The sequence below is a fragment of the Dendronephthya gigantea genome, unplaced genomic scaffold (assembly GCF_004324835.1).
Source record: "Dendronephthya gigantea isolate DGI-Jeju-01 unplaced genomic scaffold, DenGig_1.0 000463F, whole genome shotgun sequence".
NCBI lineage: Eukaryota > Metazoa > Cnidaria > Anthozoa > Malacalcyonacea > Nephtheidae > Dendronephthya > Dendronephthya gigantea.
In genome coordinates, this window is record NW_021163473.1 from 1742 (window position 1) to 20127 (window position 18386).

The window sequence follows — 18386 nt, forward strand, 5'->3', positions numbered from 1 at the left end:
TGTCGGAAACGCCAGAGTTACAAGTATAGTGTTATTAAATATCACATCCGGTTGGACTCACATCCGGTTGGCTTCTTGGAAGAGGGAACGAAAGCAATGGAATGTCAGAGTCAGCCAGATCTTACCCAAGGGGTTATTTTTTCCAATAAATTGTTTGCTGTTGTTTAATTCTGTTTGTTTTCTGTATCATCGTCGTCATCATCTTCAGGATCACTCTCTTCGTCGCTGTGATCGCCTCTTCAACGCTGATTGCAGGAGAAAACACAGCGTCGAGCACGGCGTTGTTTGCTGTCTTGCCGAGAGCTTCAACTTTTGCCAACAACGTTGCTGGACAAACTGGGGAATGACCAATGTTAGATCAGTGGGCAGAACACATATTTTATGTATGTATGTATGTATTATGTAGGGGTTCCACATCCACGGAAAACATTCCAAACGAGGTTCACTTTTTTGCAAATCGCATTTTCTATGCTGGAAATATTTTGGAAGTACTTTTAAGGATTTATATATATTTATGTATGCACATGCTAACTCAGATTTGCTTACCATGTTGCTGCTTCTTTTGAAATTAAAGATCTTTACAAGCATTGCATTACTGTTGGTGGCAGTATTCTCACTAAATGCAACTGTGTTCCACTGAAACACACCCCTCATTTATTTTGTATTCTATTTACCTGTATGGGTTTTGTGGGGTTTCCACTGATGTGAACCCTAGTGGAAGCAATTGATTGGTGATAATCTTCTCACCAAACAGGTTGAGAAGTTTCCACTTAGTGGTGTGTTTGGGTTGTCTTTGGGCTTGAGGTTGTTGAACTGCCATGTTGAGGTGAGTATAAAAAGGGATTCAAACTTGAGGTGAGGAATTCAGCTGCCTTTGCTATTAATTTACTAATTCTTTTGGAACTGAAATTAAATTTCCTAGGTGGCAAAACTACTGACTAGAAGGAATGCAGCTCAGCTTACAGGCATCAATTTCTTTGCTTTGGATGCAATTTCATCAGTTGTGTCGGTCATCTTGGTCCTTCTTAACACAATGTGGAAGTTCTTAACTGGATATTCATCAAATGCGGCCAAGTTTTGGTGTACAGTATCAAACACTAGAGGGCTGTTTCTTTGCCAGTGGGCCAAGGTGACCAACACAGCTGATAAAATTGCATTCAAAGCAAAGAAATTGATGCATGTAAGCATGAGCTGCATTCTTTCCAGTCAGTATAGTTGTGCCAGTAGTAAATTAATAACAAAGCCACTGAATTCCTCACCCTCAAGTTTGAATCCCTTTTTATACTCACCTCAACATGGCAGTTCAACAACCTCAAGCCCAAAGACAATCCAAACACACCACTAAGTGGAAACTTCTCAACTTGTTTGGTGAGAAGATTATCACCAATCAATTGCTTCCACTAGGGTTCACATCAGTGGAAACCCCACAAAACCCATACAGGTAAATAGAATACAAAATAAATGAGGGGTGTGTTTCAGTGGAACACAGTTGCATTTAGTGAGAATACTGCCACCAACAGTAATGCAATGCTTGTAAAGATCTTTAATTTCAAAAGAAGCAGCAACATGTTAAACAAATCTGAGTTAGCATGTGCATACATGAATATATATAAATCCGTAAAAGTACTTCCAAAATATTTCCAGCATAAAAAATGCGATTTGCCTACCTGCATGCACAAAAGTGAACCCCCTTTATTTGGAATGCTTTCCGTGGATGTGGACATTTGTTTCACATTGAATGTGTTCTGCCTATCATTAGCCATTGCCCAGTTTGTCAAGCAACGTTTTTGGCAAAAGTTGAAGCTCTTGGCAAGACACCAAACAACGCTGTGTTTTCTCCTGCAAATATCAGCGTTGACGAAGCGAACACAGCGACGAAGAGAGTGATCCTGAAAATGACGACGACTATGACGATGATACAAAGAACAAACAGAATTAAACAACAGTAAACAATTTCTTGGAGAAAATAACCCCTTGGGCGAAGGTGTGACTGACTCTGACATTCCGTTGCTTTAGTTTCCTTTTCCAAGAAGCCACTACACTTACACTTGTAACTCTGACGTTTCCGACGGGAAAGGTATTACTCTGTACCACAGAATAGGGTTTTTACTACACAATAGTCAGTCTACTGGAAGGAAATACGTTTAAAGTACAAAATTTTTAGAGTCTGACAAAGTATTTCACATGCGTTTTAAAGACAGGCTATTAGGGTGTCTGCTATTTTATGTGCGTTGACCCACGGTTCTTCAAACATAAATATTTCGCGTTGTAGATCGAATTTAAAAAATCCCCACGAGGAAATTAAAGAAAAAGTCGCGCTTTGTCACAATTTGTTAGTTTTGAAGGAGGGCTTAGAAGATGGTGTTATTTTCCCACTCCTTTTGTTTACATATTTTGAATTTCGCGCATTCTGATTGGTCTGGAACGAAAAATGTAAACAAATGCACTGATTGGCTAACATTTTTCACCCTTGTTCAGGCAGCCGGTCACTGCTGTTACGTCATTCTATATACGTAACAGCAGTGACCGGGCTGCCTGTGATGAAACTGGTATCGATAGAAAGCTTGCATTAATAAATATAAACAAAAATAAATAAGTAAATATAAAGCTTCGGTTAAATGTGTATCTACGGTGGCCCATAGGGGACATGCCATAAATATAAATATATGCCTTCAGAATTTTATATAATGCCTTCAGAATTTTATATGATACCTTCGGAATTTTATATGATGCCTTCAGAATTTTAGATGATGCCTGCAGAATTCTATATGATGCCTTCAAAATTCTATATGATGCCTTCAGAATTTTATATGATGCCTTCAGAATTTATATGATGCCTTCAGAATTTTATGTAAGGGCCTTCAGAATTTTATATGATTCCTTCAGAATTCTATATGATGCCTTCAGAATTTTTGATGACGCCTTCAGAATTTTATGTAAGGGCCTTTGGAATTTTATGTATAGGCCTTGGGAGTTTTTCGTGATGCCGTCGGAATTTTATATCAATATGCGGAATACGGAGTGCGAATGTAGAGTATAGAGTAGAGCGAAGGATCAGAGTATTACAATATTTATGTAAGCAGTGGCAGCGCTAGGGGGGTGTGTTGTTTGCCCCCCAGATCTTTTCATGTTACGTATAACTAGTGTAATTCTGTTTTAACTTTTAAATACTTTTCTATAGTCTTTCCCCCAAAACATTTCTTTGACCCCCAATTGCCCCCCCCCTCATTTTAACCTGGCGCCGCCACTGTATGTAAGAACAAACAAGGGACGTTGCGAAAAGTGCAACCCAGGTCCTCCAGCAGGAATCGAACTGAGGTTAGGTATAGGGTTAGGTATGACGTTTGAGAGATTTTGAATTGACAAAATTCTGCTGATTTATAGGGACTAGGCAATGAATTTTGATGAAGTTTTGAATTAAAAAATACAATTGGCATTTTTTAGCTTTGTGCCTAAATCTAAAATTCTACAACTTTATTCTAACAATGCTACACGCTTTTTAAAAAAACATATCTGTGCGAAAGCCTTCAAATATGATGGTTTGCTTAACAGAAAAAAAAATTCAGATTGGATCAGTTAAACTCTCCCATCAACCAAATTGTTGTGAAATGTTCATGTAAATTAATTCATTTTAACACTTATCTCAAGTGTTTTACGGATTTTTTATTTACTCCGACTCATTTATTTGGGCTTCTATGGTCATATCGGCGGCAAATTTCGGCAAGGTTTTCATCAGCGAGCGTTCAGCGGGTGCAAGCGACGGTAGTTCAATTCACGGTAGTTCTGAGCTCAGACTGGGTGAATTAACAGTTGATGTGGCTGTCTGCAACCATCGCAACTATCGCAACCATCGCAACCATTGCAACAACCGCAACCACAGCGACCATTGCAACCACCACATCCATCGCAACCATTGCAACCACTTGGGACGAATATCACCAACGCCGAATTTCTCATTGTTCGTACTCATTTAATTATTAATTTCAAAAATATGCTCAGGGAAAACTTTTTCAGCTAACAGCCAATCCCAATACAGCTTCCGAGATTACCCCCATTTATATATACATGCAAATCAGGAATGTGTTTGCCATGTTCACATGTAGTGAGATGTTCTGCAATAGCACTTGAATTAAGCTTCGACTAGCTTCGTCCCTAATTCCGAACTGTTTTTGGCAATTTATTAATCCAAACAGCCCGAGAAAGATATAAATAAACCATTTTGTTCCCTCTAAATCAGCATTTTGTCTTTTTTCCACAGTATATAATTAAATACATGCACACCTTAGTTTGACACCTTGATTTTCCGAAATAGTTTTTTAACTAGATTTCCCTAAACTACTAGCAGGCTGAATATTATAATATTTAATGCCTGGGAGAGTTAGAAGTGAATATGCACCTTGGCTTACAGAAGGCCTGAAAAAAGCCATGCATGTACCATCTCATTCCTTTCCAGGCTTTTTCGCTAATTGTTTTTATATGGTTATATGGTCTAGCGAAAAACCTGGAAAGGAATAGGAGCACAAAGATTATGCAAATCATTTGTTCGATTAGATACACTCCAAATCTTGATTATTTTGATTATTCTTGCCTTGCATGGAACAATAACCAATTGTTCGCTAATGTTTAAAACGAATTTGCAGAAACTTCAAAACAGGGCAGCAAGAATCATAACCGTCGGAAAATATTTATGAGATCCGGTCAAAACAAGTAGCTACTTGAAAATTTAGGATGGAAAACCTTAGAAGTAAGACGATGGTCTAAATTACATGAGTAAACAAAGTAAGGTTACATGAGTAAAATTATTAAAGGGGGGAGTCCTGAAGTAAGTTCTGATTTATTTGAAATATGAAATAATGAAAATTCTAATCTACGAAGTAAGCGTATGAGGCTTTCAAAACCTAACGCAATTGCTACGATAAAGAGTTTTAGTTACAAAGGCGCAAAGGTCTGGAATAAGTAATTAATTTTTTTAGCTATATCATTTGTAAATGCTACATGTACATATAAGCTCACGCTCACGGCTCTATGAAAAACAATGTATATTGATAGTCTACCGTGATTTAATAAATTTAAATGAAATGAAAATTAAGTTAAATGAAATACGAAATCTAAATCCGCAGCGGTGCACATATAAATACAATAAATTGAGCAATTTGAACGGAGAGTCAATAAAAACGTCTAATACGTCCGGATTACTTAATGTCCATGCTCCCACGATCCCTGAAATACAATTCCATGTAATTTAGAAGATCTTTTAAATTCGCAAAACAGCAGTCGATTTCTTAGGAACTTTCAAGCTTTTCATTTTCTGTCAGTTCAGTCAATCGCACTGCTTGATAAATGTATATATAGCCTAGTTGACGTAAGTTATTCCAATCATCAAATTAACAATTACGTTGCAAAATTTGGTGCATCATAGTATGAAGTTAGCTTATGCATACATGCATTATTAAAGAATTAAACATAAATCTATTGGCCTATTGGCCAAAAGGTAGTTTCAGCTTTCCGTACATGGTTTGAAGATGCTTCAATGCTTTCAATTTATCCTCGCGTTCTTCTCCATCCTCACAGTAATCATTAATGGCGTTTTCCATCTCTTGGTAACTTCCAAGCTCTGGATGCGCCAGGTACAATCGACTTTGCGTCAGGTCGTCCACCATATCCAAAAACCAACTTTCAAACATTTCCTTATCAAGATCACTTAGTCGTGCGGTTGCTTGCTCTTTGACACCTTCTTCATCTCTCATTTTTTCTATCTTCCCTTGCAACGTTTTCAGTTGCAAATTATACCGAGCCCTCTTACTTGCCCTATCGGTGCCAGGAAAGACATATTTTGATACAAGCGATTCCAACTTGAACGCAATTTGACCAACCAATAATTTAACTCTTTCTTCTTCGGATTGCAGATGCTTTTCTCTCAGGTCGGCGACAATCTTCTTCGTCTCTTCGTTGTCTCTGATCAGCTTATCGTTCGCCTCCTTGAGCTCTGTCTGGAGTCTTTCGAAGTTTGCAATGACTCTTTTCATTTCCGCGTTTTCCATCATCAGCCTTTCATTTGCTTTTTCTAACGCTTCTATTCTTATTTCGTATTCATTTCTACTTTCATCGTGATCCGATTTCATCTGCCTCATCATTTCCTTCCAACTTTTTGCCAGTTCACCAAATTGCTCGGACATATCAGCTGTCTCCAGCTTCGAGTTCGCTAAGGCATCTTTCATTTTTCGAACCTTTTCACGCAGCGAAGCATTTTCGTCTGTCAAATCTTCCTGTATGCCAAAAATGTGTTCAATTATATTATAGGCGCCTAATCATAAAAATCGCAACTTGCAGTAGGTCAAATTCTGCTAGATTCATACTCTTAACACAGAATCGTAGGGGTGTTTTGCTTTACTAATATACTGGGAAAGGCCAACATGTAGCTACAATCCCATCCCACGACCCTGTAAAACAAATTTTACAACTACCTTTATACATTATACATTATAGAATATGCAACAATGAAAAGTTTTCACAAAAAAAAATAAGGGTCGCGTTGCTAGGAAAAGCATATATAGCAGCGGGCATCAAATTTCATACAAAAACCGATATACTACTTACATTTTGCATGGCCAATGCTGCTGCTAACGCCGTACGATCCCTATTGAGCACACCACGTACTTCTATTCTTCGCAGCTGTGCATAAGAAGGCTATAGAAAAAAGTTATTCTCCACTGTACTAAGCTATATGACAATAGAGCTAATTTCGATGCACAACCTTCTACATAAATTTCAGAATACATCCCTAATATAATCTTCCCGTCACTTAGGAAGTAAACTTACCCTATTTTTTTCTTCATTAACTTCTACCATTGAATGATCAAGATTACCTGGCAGTTCTGCACCGTGTAGAGTTGCCTATGGCCAAAGGTGAAAATAAGAGGAAGTAATTAAACGCCCTGATACAACAAAACGCAGCGCAAAAATTTCTACAAACATGCAAAAATTGGATGAGACAAAATTGAAATGATAAAACGCTGAGGTAAATGTGTTACCTTAAACACACTTTCAGCCTAAAGGCTTGCAAAATATAGAAATTTTAAATTGTTATATTTTTATGGCTGAAGAAATCCCACAACCTTGTAGCAAATAAGATTATCTGCTACCTCAGTAATTTTATATGCACTGTAATTTTATGTACGTATATATATTTCCATCAAGCTACATTAGCAATGGTCTTCAAGTTAATAATACCCTGCACTATAGCACAATTGAAGTCAAGATCGGCAGTACTAGCTTAGTGTAACAGACAGTGTTGCAGCTGGCAATTAAGCGTCTTAAAGAAAATCTGTCGTTATGGATTTCCATTGCATGCAGCGCTATGATGATCGAGAAATGACAAGATTTGTCTTGTCGAAACTTTTGCATCGAATTAAATATAGAATACGCTGGATCATGTATACTATATAGAAGCTACAATGTCAATAGTACTGACTTGCGGTCGTCGAGAATTTACACGGTTTCAGGAATATAATATTTTGTTGGGTCATGTAGCAGCTCGAACAAGGTCTGTTGCGATTTGTTGATGAGAAAGTTAATTATTAATAACATTTTTTAACGAATTAATGTTAAGTCACTCCAGGCAAAACGAGAAAATATTTTAGGAAGAACTTCTACAATCAAATTGACTAATCACTAAACAGAACAGAACAGGCTGGACATATGTCTCAGGTGGAAAGAGAGATAACATGAACTCAGCCACAGTAAACACTGCCAATATATGTAATGAGGGTAGCAAAGGTATTGAGGGTAGCAAAGGTATCCAAGGTAGCAAAGGTATCCAAGGTAGCAAAGGTATCCAAGGTAGCAAAGGTATCAAAGGTAGCAAAGGTATCAAGGGTAGCAAAGGTATTGAAGGTAGCAAAGGTATCGAAGGTATCGAAGGTAGCAAAGGTGATTATAAGGTGTGTAGTAACTTGTTTACATGATATTTAAATTTATCCTTTTTGTACTTCTTTAAGTTGTGCTGCCAAAATTGTACAGTTTTTTTTATTTCTTATGAACAGTTATTGTAATTGTTCAGTCCTAGTATGAAAGTCCTTATGTTTTGACATTATTGATTTGTAGGGAGATATATAACCCCCTTGCTCTAAATGTGAATAGCTTATTTGAAACATTCAACATATTATTTTATTTATTTACACTCTTGGGCTGGGAGACTTTGAGACCATTAATATTAGGGACCAGCCTGGGTGGGAGAGGAAGGGAAAATGTGGGGTAAAAATTTGTATTTATTGGGTGGGGTAAGATATGAGAAAGTGAAAGATGGGGCGAGAAAAAAAACAATATAAATATTTTCTTCATAAAATTTTAAACCAAACATGAACTGTACAATCTAATAAGTCACTATCTATAAAGTGACTGCATGCATGGATGGTTTGCATTGATGCAACATACATGGCTCTTCCCCATATACAATCAGCATTTAAAGCTTATACAAATGTTATAATGCTTGTTGTAAATAAAACTTATAAAATTAAGATAACTATTTTTATTGCCTAGAAGTGGTGTAAACTTTTTCTCAACACATAAAAAGTGGGGTTGGAAAATTTTGAGAATTAAAATATGTTATCCTCAGTCCACTCCTGCTATAAATAATGACTGGCCTTGTAAACACCAAAATTATATCACTTGGTGCCTTATATCAATTCTTATCGCTTGGTTGTCATGTCCCTACCAATTTCAACCTAGCAGTAAAGAACTTCAATTTGCTTCATTGAACCCTGTCAATCTCAGTTCACATGCAGAGATTAATACCACAAATGATTATATATATAAATGTTATATATTTGCAATCAAAGTGATATACAACCACTGTCAACCAGAACTTATTGTCACTATGTGATATTATTGTATGATTAATAATTAATACATACAAACATTCAGCAATGTCTAATACAAAATTTCCATATTCTAATATACTGTAAATCAGTCATAAATAAAAAAAACCAAATCACAAGACCTCCACCTCAAGCTTTTTGTTGTTACTCTCGCCAGCATATATTAGCTTCTGGCATCAAAAATACCTTGTGTAAAGTGATGAGTCTATAAGGTGGGTGTATAGGTAGATTCTTTAACAGATTGTGTGCATGTGACCTATGAGAGATGTTACTTAAAGATATAAATAAAAGTAGCATAAATATACATACACCACACTAGTTGTGTCTTCGCGCCTTGGCTATCAAACCGTCCCTATACATATTTTCAGCTGCTCTTTTTTAACCAAGTGCCCCTAGATCGCCCTTGGGAGTGAGTTTAATAATTTTTCACTATATGTGTTGGCTTTGCGTTTCCTAGTAAATATACGCAATTTCCTATCATTTGCACACTCAAATCACTCTGAAGTATGGTGAAACCCACCAATAGCTTTTTGTTGTTGTTTAATTAAACATACATGTACTTGTATTGATATCGCTTGTTATTAGTTGTTATTCTTATCATCTTGTGACGAACGGAATATTATGCGCACTGTACTCGCGTAGCTGCAAAAAACATATAAAAAGCGAAATAAATGTAATACCACATGTGTAATACTCTCCAATCTGTATTTTTTTTGCATTTATATTAACATTTTCTATTATATCGAACAATAATAGAGTAACAAAATATTTGAATATACATAGTGACAAATACAATACTTCAATGCCTCTTGAGAAGTCGCAAAATTCGCCAAATTCAAAAAATGAAGGTGACATGCACACAGAGCGATTAATGTTAACCACCAATCACTAATCACTAATCTTTTCGAACTAGCTTCATTTCGTTTTGTAATTTCACTAAGTTTTTCAACGACCCTAAACCACATAAACGCAATAAACGCAAGATGAAAATAAACCGGAAGTTTTAATTAATAATTTCAAAGTTAATAATAGATTCCATGTAATACGGACGTGCTATTGGCTTGCTACCTTCGCTACCCAATTAGAGCTCTAACCAATAGAAAACAACCTTGTTCAAGCTGCTACACTACAGTGGCCAGTGGGGTAGATTTTGTTTATAACATTGGATGATAAAACTTTTACATTCCACAAAAGGGCTTCTACTTTTGTGCACGCTGGACCAAGAAGTTATATATTCTTCGCCCGGAATTTTCTTTATTTTATAATGTCGAAGGTTGATGGCTATAGACGTTTTATAAATGATCGATTAAAGTTTCAGGCTGAGCATGTCGAAACATGATTACAAGAAATAATGAACTATAGAACTCGCGAGTTTTCAGACGAAACAGCATGTCAGTGGTGCTTTAAGGAAGAGAAGGGAACTAATAATGACACGGGCTATTCAGTGTTTCGTTAACATCAGTCGTACAAACGAATCATCAGTAAACTTTTATTTCTAACAAGTCTTCCTTTTCATAGCAGGTTATCCTGCCATATCACTAGTTATAAACTGATATTTCATAACGATGAAACTAACCTGTAATCGAGGTAATGCCATTAAGAACACTTTACTCTGAATATGACGTTAAATTTTCGATGCCGGATAACGCGATATGGTTTTGCCTTTTGCGGAATTTCTCAGTATTCAGACTCTGGCAAACGACAAAATATATATAGCAACAATGTCTTTCATTATTAAAAATCACGTGAGACATCTACCGATGCAACGTTGAGAGAATCTATATGGCGCTTTTTTAGGTTCAAAATACGAAGATTTAAATTCAACGAATGTGTAAGAATTAGTCGATAACAATAATTCGGTAAACACTGGATTTGTTGAAAATTATCGCATGTATAGATACAAAAGAGTGAATTTGTTGATTGAACGAATTCCTCGATAATGCTTTGCGAGCTTGAATTTTTGAGCCCGCATGTGTTAATGAACCGTAATGTAAAACGTCATCTTATAATCTTGACAAAAATACCAATTCAAAATGGCGGCAGAAAATACTGTTAATTTGTATTTATCGAGATTACGACTGTCACTTATTGATCTTGGCAGGAGATTGCAGTCCAGTCCAGGTGACGACACTGTAGAATTTGTTGTGTTTCGTTTGGAGCAAATATGTGGTCATTTGACTCGGATGGGAGATAGATTCCACGTTATCGTCCAAGCTATCACAGAAGTTATATCACTTCTCCAAAACTTAAGATTAGACCACAACAGAGTAGCTATTCCCAACATTCTAGAACAGACTAGAACGAACTCCGTCGGAAGATCAAAGTTTAATATAACTCAAGAACAACTGGTCTATTTACTTGAGTATGATATATCAGTACCTGACATTGCACATGCCCTTGGAGTCTCGCAAAGTACAATTAAAAGGCGACTTAGGGAATATGGCATCTCAATTCGTAGTGAGACTGACGAACGTTTAACTGATGATTCAATAGACAACTTGGTAAGAGATGTGCAGCAGCAGTTTCCAAATGCTGGATACCGAAGGGTTTATTCTGTACTGAGGGCAAGATCAGTGAATGTCACACAAGAAAGTGTGAGAGAGTCAATGCACAGGACAGACCCAGAGGGTGTTGCCATGAGATGGCTATCAATAACTCCTAGAAGAGTTTATAATGTTCGAGGTCCTCTTTCGTTATGGCATATAGATGGCAACCACAAGCTCATTCGGTAAATACTTTTTATAAAGATAAGAAATTAGACCAATGCATTAAAACAGTAATTGTATATCCATTTCTTTTATTAGATGGCGCATTGTTGTGCATGGTGGGGTTGATGGATACACACGTATTCCAACATTTCTGAAGTGTGGTACCAATAATCAAGCTGAAACTGTGCTTAAATTGTTCGAGGAAGCAGTCAATGAATATGGTTTGCCATCCAGAGTACGATCCGACAAAGGTGGTGAAAATGTCCTGGTTTCCATGTTCATGCTCAATCACCCGTTGAGAGGCCCAAATCGTGGAAGTATGATTGTGGGCAAAAGTGTACACAATCAGAGGATCGAGCGACTATGGAGAGAGGTCTTTGATGGTGTGTTATACATCTACTATCACCTATTTTTTCATTTAGAAGATTCCCTTGTGATTGATGTATCAAATGATATGCACTTGTTTGCATTACACTTTGTGTATGTACCAAGAATAAACAGTCACCTTCACATTTGGAGAGAAGGGTACATTCGGCATCATATTAGGACTGCAGGAAACCGTACTCCTATGCAGCTTTATGTGCTTGGATTGCTAAGAATGCAAGGAAATGGGCTTAGTGAAATGGATTATTTGGAAAATCTTTCAGTTGTAAGTATTAAGCTAGGTATAGTCAATATAGGTCATAGTCCATTAACAAAGCCGTTGTGTGTAGTGATATTTCAATTTTTTTAATTGGAATTCCCCTAAATAGGAAGAAATAGAGTCATATGGAATTGATTATAATGGTCCATTGCCATTGGACTCAGATGAAGAAGAACATGTGACAGTTCCAGCCACAACAAGCCCATTATCACACGAAAGGCACGAGGAGCTTGTTCGATTAGTCAACCCACTCAGGCAAAGTAATAACTTTGGAATTGATATACTTTTGGAAGTTTTAGCTTTTCTTCCAGACTCAGCCATTTAGAATATGTTGCATGTAAACATGATTAACAAAACGCAACAAGTGATGTATTAATGATAAGTAACAATGTAAATTATACATATCTAATCTCTTATATCTTATCTCTTATGGTGTGTTAAATGAGGTGCCATGATCCATTATAACAGCTTTAAGAGCTTCTTTAAAATCATCATAAAACTGGACATCATTTGGCAAGTGTAACATCTTTAGGCAAGTTGAGGCGAATATCTCTCCATCAGATTTGTCAAACTTAACTGTAATTGATCTTAAGCCAGCTACACTGACAGTACCAGTAGTAAAGGACAAAAAATTTTCCAGCTCTAAAACAAATGACATGCTATATTAGATGGGCTAATATTACATCACAATCATGGGGTAATAAACTCTTCTTCTTACCTTGTTCCCTACATTCATCAATAAAATGTAGAAGTAAGTGCTTAACAACATGATCACCGCAACCCTCAGGAAAACGCAGTTTGCTTTTGACAAATTCGGCATTAATACATTCCTCTTTCCATAGAAATAAAGGTGCCATTATTTCAGGATGTTGCATTATAGCTTCCAAGACACCATTAATTTTTAGGCCATCCTTTAATTGATCCAGACTCACTTTTCGTTTATTCAAGGCAAAGTGGCATAGGGCAATTTCATCCTTGTTCTGAAGCTGAAGAATTAAGAGAATTTTAAAATAACATTTATATATGAATTATTATATCTATGAGTAATAAAACTTAGTTTTCATATTTTTCCAATTAAGTTCTTGCTTACAGATAAAATTGATGTGCTGCCAATGTCAGAAAGAATGTTTATAAATGTTTCATCCCTGTTCAGATCATCAACATCCATGATGGAAGTTGCATTGATTACCTTTAAATAAAATATAGTATCTTTTCAAATAAAAAAAACACATTAATGAGGTGAAAATACAATTGGAAAATGTAACATCTATAGTACAGTAACTACGTTCCAATTTAACCAGGGAGCAGCCACTAGCACCTTCAAACAACTTAGCATCAAATGTGGTATGACAACTGCCTAAAATAGACAAAATGCTTCTCGACGTTCAGAGGGCCTTCGTCAGGAGGATTAGGTAAGACTTACTAACTCTCTTGATGAAGGCCATCGGGTCCAAACGTCAAGAAGTGGTTTGTCTATTTTAGGCAGTTGTTATACCACATTTGATGCTACTATATAGTTCTCTAACGTTTACCTTTTGTAGGCATCCAGCAACTTCTTGGTCATGAACATCTGCTAACTGTGCATATGGTATTGCCTTGCTAATATCTCCATACACAATGTACCAGTAACAGGCTGGGGATAGTTTTGAAAAACCAATCCCACACTGGGAAATTGAATGTGCGATCATTTTCCCAATAGCTTCCATAATGCCTGAGAAAACAATGCGACTGCTGTAGGCAGGCAAAAGCTTTGTAGGAGGTCCTTCGAACAGCCCAAAAGCTTCATCATCACCATTAGCTAATTTTTCATACACCTTGTCAAAAAACTCTCTACTTACACCCCCCGTATCGATTGCTGGCTGGTTAGCGAATGACACTCGTAAAGGGCGAGATCCATTAAATTTTGGATTCTTGTATGTGGCTAGAGCATCAGATAACATGGTATTTGCATCAGTAGTAATTCGCAAGTAAGGTCCTCTCAAATTCTTTCCAAGACTTTTGAGTATGGATAAAATGTCTATAAAATAATTTTACAAAATAATATAATAATAATAACATTACAATAATAATGGTTAACATATGGTACGATTTAACTAGTAATGGTTTGCCTAAATGTTTAGGACATACTTTTCCAAAATTACATCAGTAGATTACCTGTGCTCCCAGTGTTTTGGGATGGTAATGGGAAGGCAATTGAATGATTCAACTCTTCATCGTCGCTACTGTCATCACTATCGAATAATTCTAAAATTAAATATCCCCCATTGTTAATTATATTTTTTTCATAATATATATTGTTTAATTATTACTTCATTACCAATGGTGTGTGAGACAGCTGTGTTTGTTATTGCATGATTACTTTGTTCTTCCTCTTGAGAAGTACCCATCACTAAGAATCCAAATGTAAAAAGTACTTCAAGAATAGAACTTGATTTTATTCCCCTTTACTGTTATGAGCAGTGAACAACATAATCCTGTTTAATTAAGGGTTAATAAGAGGTCAAGTAGTCAATGTTGTAATGTTTACCTCTGGCTAACACAATGTCAACTGCTTTATTCACATCACCCACTGCTTCTATACAAGCTGTACTCAGTAAACCAGTATCAGTTTCAGGAAACATATTTTTCAAGATTGTTATTGCCTCTAAAAATATTAGGCAAACTAATTAGGTAAATGAAGCCACAGTTATAATGTAACAAATGTGTTTACTTAATTCTATACCTTGATCCACAATATGATCTGACTGCATATAATCAACTATTGAAGCTTGGATTGAATGTCGATCACTATTATGACAAGATAATAAGTACAAAAGGTGAAAATTCCTCTAGGTAGAATATTGCTTACATACTTCACATGCTGGTGTGTACGTAAATAAATCAACTTACCTGACAGTTGGTTGACACCCAGATGGACCACCACCACATGTTTGCTGATGATCCCTCATTGCAGACATAACAATTTCTTCATTGCAATTGACACATGCAACTTTGGGTGAACAATCTAAATCCTGTATATTGACAGAGAGCATGCTAAATTTCAGTAATCTCAATATTACCTCATAAAGAAATATTCAAAAAGTTATCCATCAGCAATTTCTTACCTGTGCCATTTCTGTGACATTATCCAAATGAATGTCTTTTTGAAGCGGCCTCAAGTACCCTTTTGCCTGCCCAAGAGCACTTTTCAAAAACTTAACATCATATCCACCACGAGGGCAAGGGACATCGATCAATCTTTTAGAATTTCCATCTGACGTACGCATTATTTCATAGCCGCCACCCTTTACAAGGTTGGGAAAGGTTTCCAAGAACTTTTCATGCACATGCGCTGCGTCTCCGTCTTTTAAGAATGTTATCGTTTGTTCTCCCAATCCAGAAAGACTTAGTCTAATTCTTTCTGCGGCATTTGGAGGACAGAACTTATTCACTTCGCTTAGGCAAACGAATGCCCTAGTAAAAGTGTTTTTTGCTAATGATTTTTTCGTATATGGTGCAGTCATGTTTCGAGCACTGGAACGCATAACATGCGACTGTCTACCAATTCTACTTGTAGATGCTGGTGGGCGATAACCAAATAGACGACGATGCTCCAACAATGCTGTATATGATGTTGTGGTTGGAGTTGGTGGCACATTTGTGGTAGTTGTTATAACCGGGGTAAATGTACTTGATGAAGAAGGCTCCGCAGGAACGACCGGTGCTGGCGTTGAACTTTGTGTTGAATTTGCAGAGGGCGCTGAAACGATGCTGTTAGCGGCGGATAGAAGTTTTTCTGCACAATCTCTTAAAATATTTTCCATTACGGCTGCTATTTCCTCTGTTATTTAACACAGTATAAATTATTTGCATAAAAACGCGCGAAGAAACAGAATTCAAGAACTTCATGTAACTTCACGCATATTGAATAGCACGTGGGCGCAAGGTCGCAAAGCATTATCGAGGAATTCGTAAAATCAACGAATTCACTGCGATAATTTTCAACAAATCCAGTGTTTACCGAATTATTGTTATCGACTAATTCTTACACATTCGTTGAATTTAAATCTTCGTATTTTGAACCTAAAAAAGCGCCATAAATCTAAGACTAGGCCTGCATATTTTAAGTACTGATGAAACAACAAAATCCCACAACGACATCCCCCTCGAGTATGTTAATGCCTGGCCCTTCCCGCAGGCCTTCCTGCGGTTTATAAATATTACCCGCGCGTGAGACACGCGAGACTTTTTAGATGTGCGAGGATTACATACCTAAAATGTATTGACCATTGCTGTTTACCATATGCATATTGTGCTGGAAAGAATTGATCTCAAGATTTTTTCACAAAATATTTTATGGATACAATTTTTCGGATGGATTCTTCGCATTATCTCACCAGGTCAGTACCTTTGTAGTGCATTCACGCAAATATAATTACCCCCCAACCGATCGGGCTAGCTTTAAAACAGGGAACGGGGAATCCGGGAATCGGGGAATCCGGGAATCGGGGAATCCGGGAATCGGGGAATCGGAGAATCCGGGAATCGGGGAATCCGGGAATCGGGGAATCCGGGAATCGGGGAATCGGGGAATCCGGGAATCGGGGAATCCGGGAATTTCTTTGATAAAAAAACATTTTTCTTGCGAATAATTACATATTGTTTATATCAATAGATTCGTCATGATGAGAGCTATCGAATGGTATATACATCAAATTCACTTAGCAAAACTGTGCTACTTTATCTACATGAACAACCTTAACTCGCAAAAAGTTCTTAGAAACGGCTTTTTAACCCTTGATTTTCTCTATCTGGCGGTATAAAAATCTTTCTTCTAGCACTAATACTCGCGGAACAAAGCACAGTTTTGCTAAGTGAATGTGATCCAATACACAAACCATAGAGCATTCGATAGCTCTTACCAAGACGAATCTGATTGATATAAAAATTATGTGTCTATAAGCATTTCTGATTAAGAATATATAACTTTCTTAATTCATTCACTGTTCCTGTAGATTGGGAATCGTGGAATTTAAAAAAGAAAAAGGGAAGTAAATGGACGTTTTATTGACTGGACGCTAAAGACTGCATACTATTACAAACAACTGCTAGGATTTTACAGAGTTTCGCGGACAGTACGAACGATATTCATTTTCACGTCTTGAATTGAATGAGATACGCCGTCGCACGATGAGCTCTGACTACGTTTATTCTGACGATAATCCGATAATATTTTGTTGCTTGGGTTACTGTGGTAGTAAGGTTTCGCCTTTATTTTTATCATCGAAAATGTAACACAATGCCCGATAAAATTATTACAATTGTTTACAAATTTTAGGATGCTTAAAGAAAATGCTTAGAAATTAAAGATATAGCAAACCTCATATATACAAGTGAACAACATTAAATGTATGATAAACATCATAATTAGGAGCAATAAATTAATAATATTAAAATAGTATTGAATTCTGACAGGCTGACGTACAATTATGATTAACATGCAATTAATAACTAGTAACTCCGCGAGTATTAGTGCTACCAGAAAGATTTTTATACCGCCCGATAGAGAAAATCGAGGGCTAAAACCCGTTTCTAAGAACTTTTTACGAGCTTTCATACTTAGCGAGGTTAGTTTGCCCAAATGTCCAGTATTTTTTCGAAGATTCGTTCGACAGTCTCCAAATAAGAACACTCACGCGATGGTTTGTTTACTTTTTCGTTTGGCTTTAACAACTAGTAACTCCGCGAGTATTAGTTCTAGAAGAAAGATTTTTATACCGCCAGATAGAGAAAATCAAGGGTTAAAAAGCCGTTTCTAAGAACTTTTTGCGAGTTAAGGTTGTTCATGTAGATAAAGTAGCACAGTTTTGCTAGGTGAATTTGATGTATATACCATTCGATAGCTCTCATCATGACGAATCTTTATAAACAATATGTAATTATTCGGAAGAAAAATGTTTTTTTATCAAAGAAATTCCCGGATTCCCGGATTCCCCGATTCCCCGATTCCCGGATTCCCCGATTCCCCGTTTCCCCGATTCCCCGATTCCCGGATTCCCCGATTCCCGGATTCCCCGATTCCCGGATTCCCCGATTCCCGGATTCCCCGATTCCCCGATTCCCGGATTCCCCGATTCCCCGATTCCCGGATTCCCCGATTCCCCGTTCCCTGTTTTAAAG

General features: G+C 36.9%; 3 protein-coding genes across 3 annotated transcripts; 1 reads left to right on the plus strand and 2 right to left on the minus strand.

Annotated features, from left to right (window-relative positions):
• Positions 1-4036: 4036 nt before the first annotated feature.
• Positions 4037-10760, minus strand: LOC114543464 (coiled-coil domain-containing protein 89-like). The gene is made up of 4 exons (XM_028562430.1): positions 10453-10760; positions 6820-6894; positions 6598-6687; positions 4037-6266 (listed from the first exon to the last, which is right to left on the minus strand). Exons 1-4 carry the CDS (start codon positions 10471-10473, stop codon positions 5478-5480), a joined length of 975 nt encoding a protein of 324 aa, XP_028418231.1. The 5' UTR covers positions 10474-10760; the 3' UTR covers positions 4037-5477.
• Positions 10761-10888: 128 nt separating this feature from the next.
• Positions 10889-12645, plus strand: LOC114543463. The gene is made up of 3 exons (XM_028562429.1): positions 10889-11604; positions 11681-12233; positions 12337-12645. Exons 1-3 carry the CDS (start codon positions 10910-10912, stop codon positions 12550-12552), a joined length of 1464 nt encoding a protein of 487 aa, XP_028418230.1. The 5' UTR covers positions 10889-10909; the 3' UTR covers positions 12553-12645.
• LOC114543462 lies at positions 12602-16072 on the minus strand. Its single transcript, XM_028562428.1, has 10 exons — positions 15332-16072; positions 15117-15238; positions 14950-15014; positions 14755-14871; positions 14545-14616; positions 14382-14471; positions 13760-14244; positions 13318-13416; positions 12946-13213; positions 12602-12869 (listed from the first exon to the last, which is right to left on the minus strand). The coding sequence occupies exons 1-10, from the start codon at positions 16028-16030 to the stop codon at positions 12655-12657; spliced, it is 2232 nt and encodes a 743-aa protein (XP_028418229.1). The 5' UTR covers positions 16031-16072; the 3' UTR covers positions 12602-12654.
• Positions 16073-18386: the final 2314 nt, after the last annotated feature.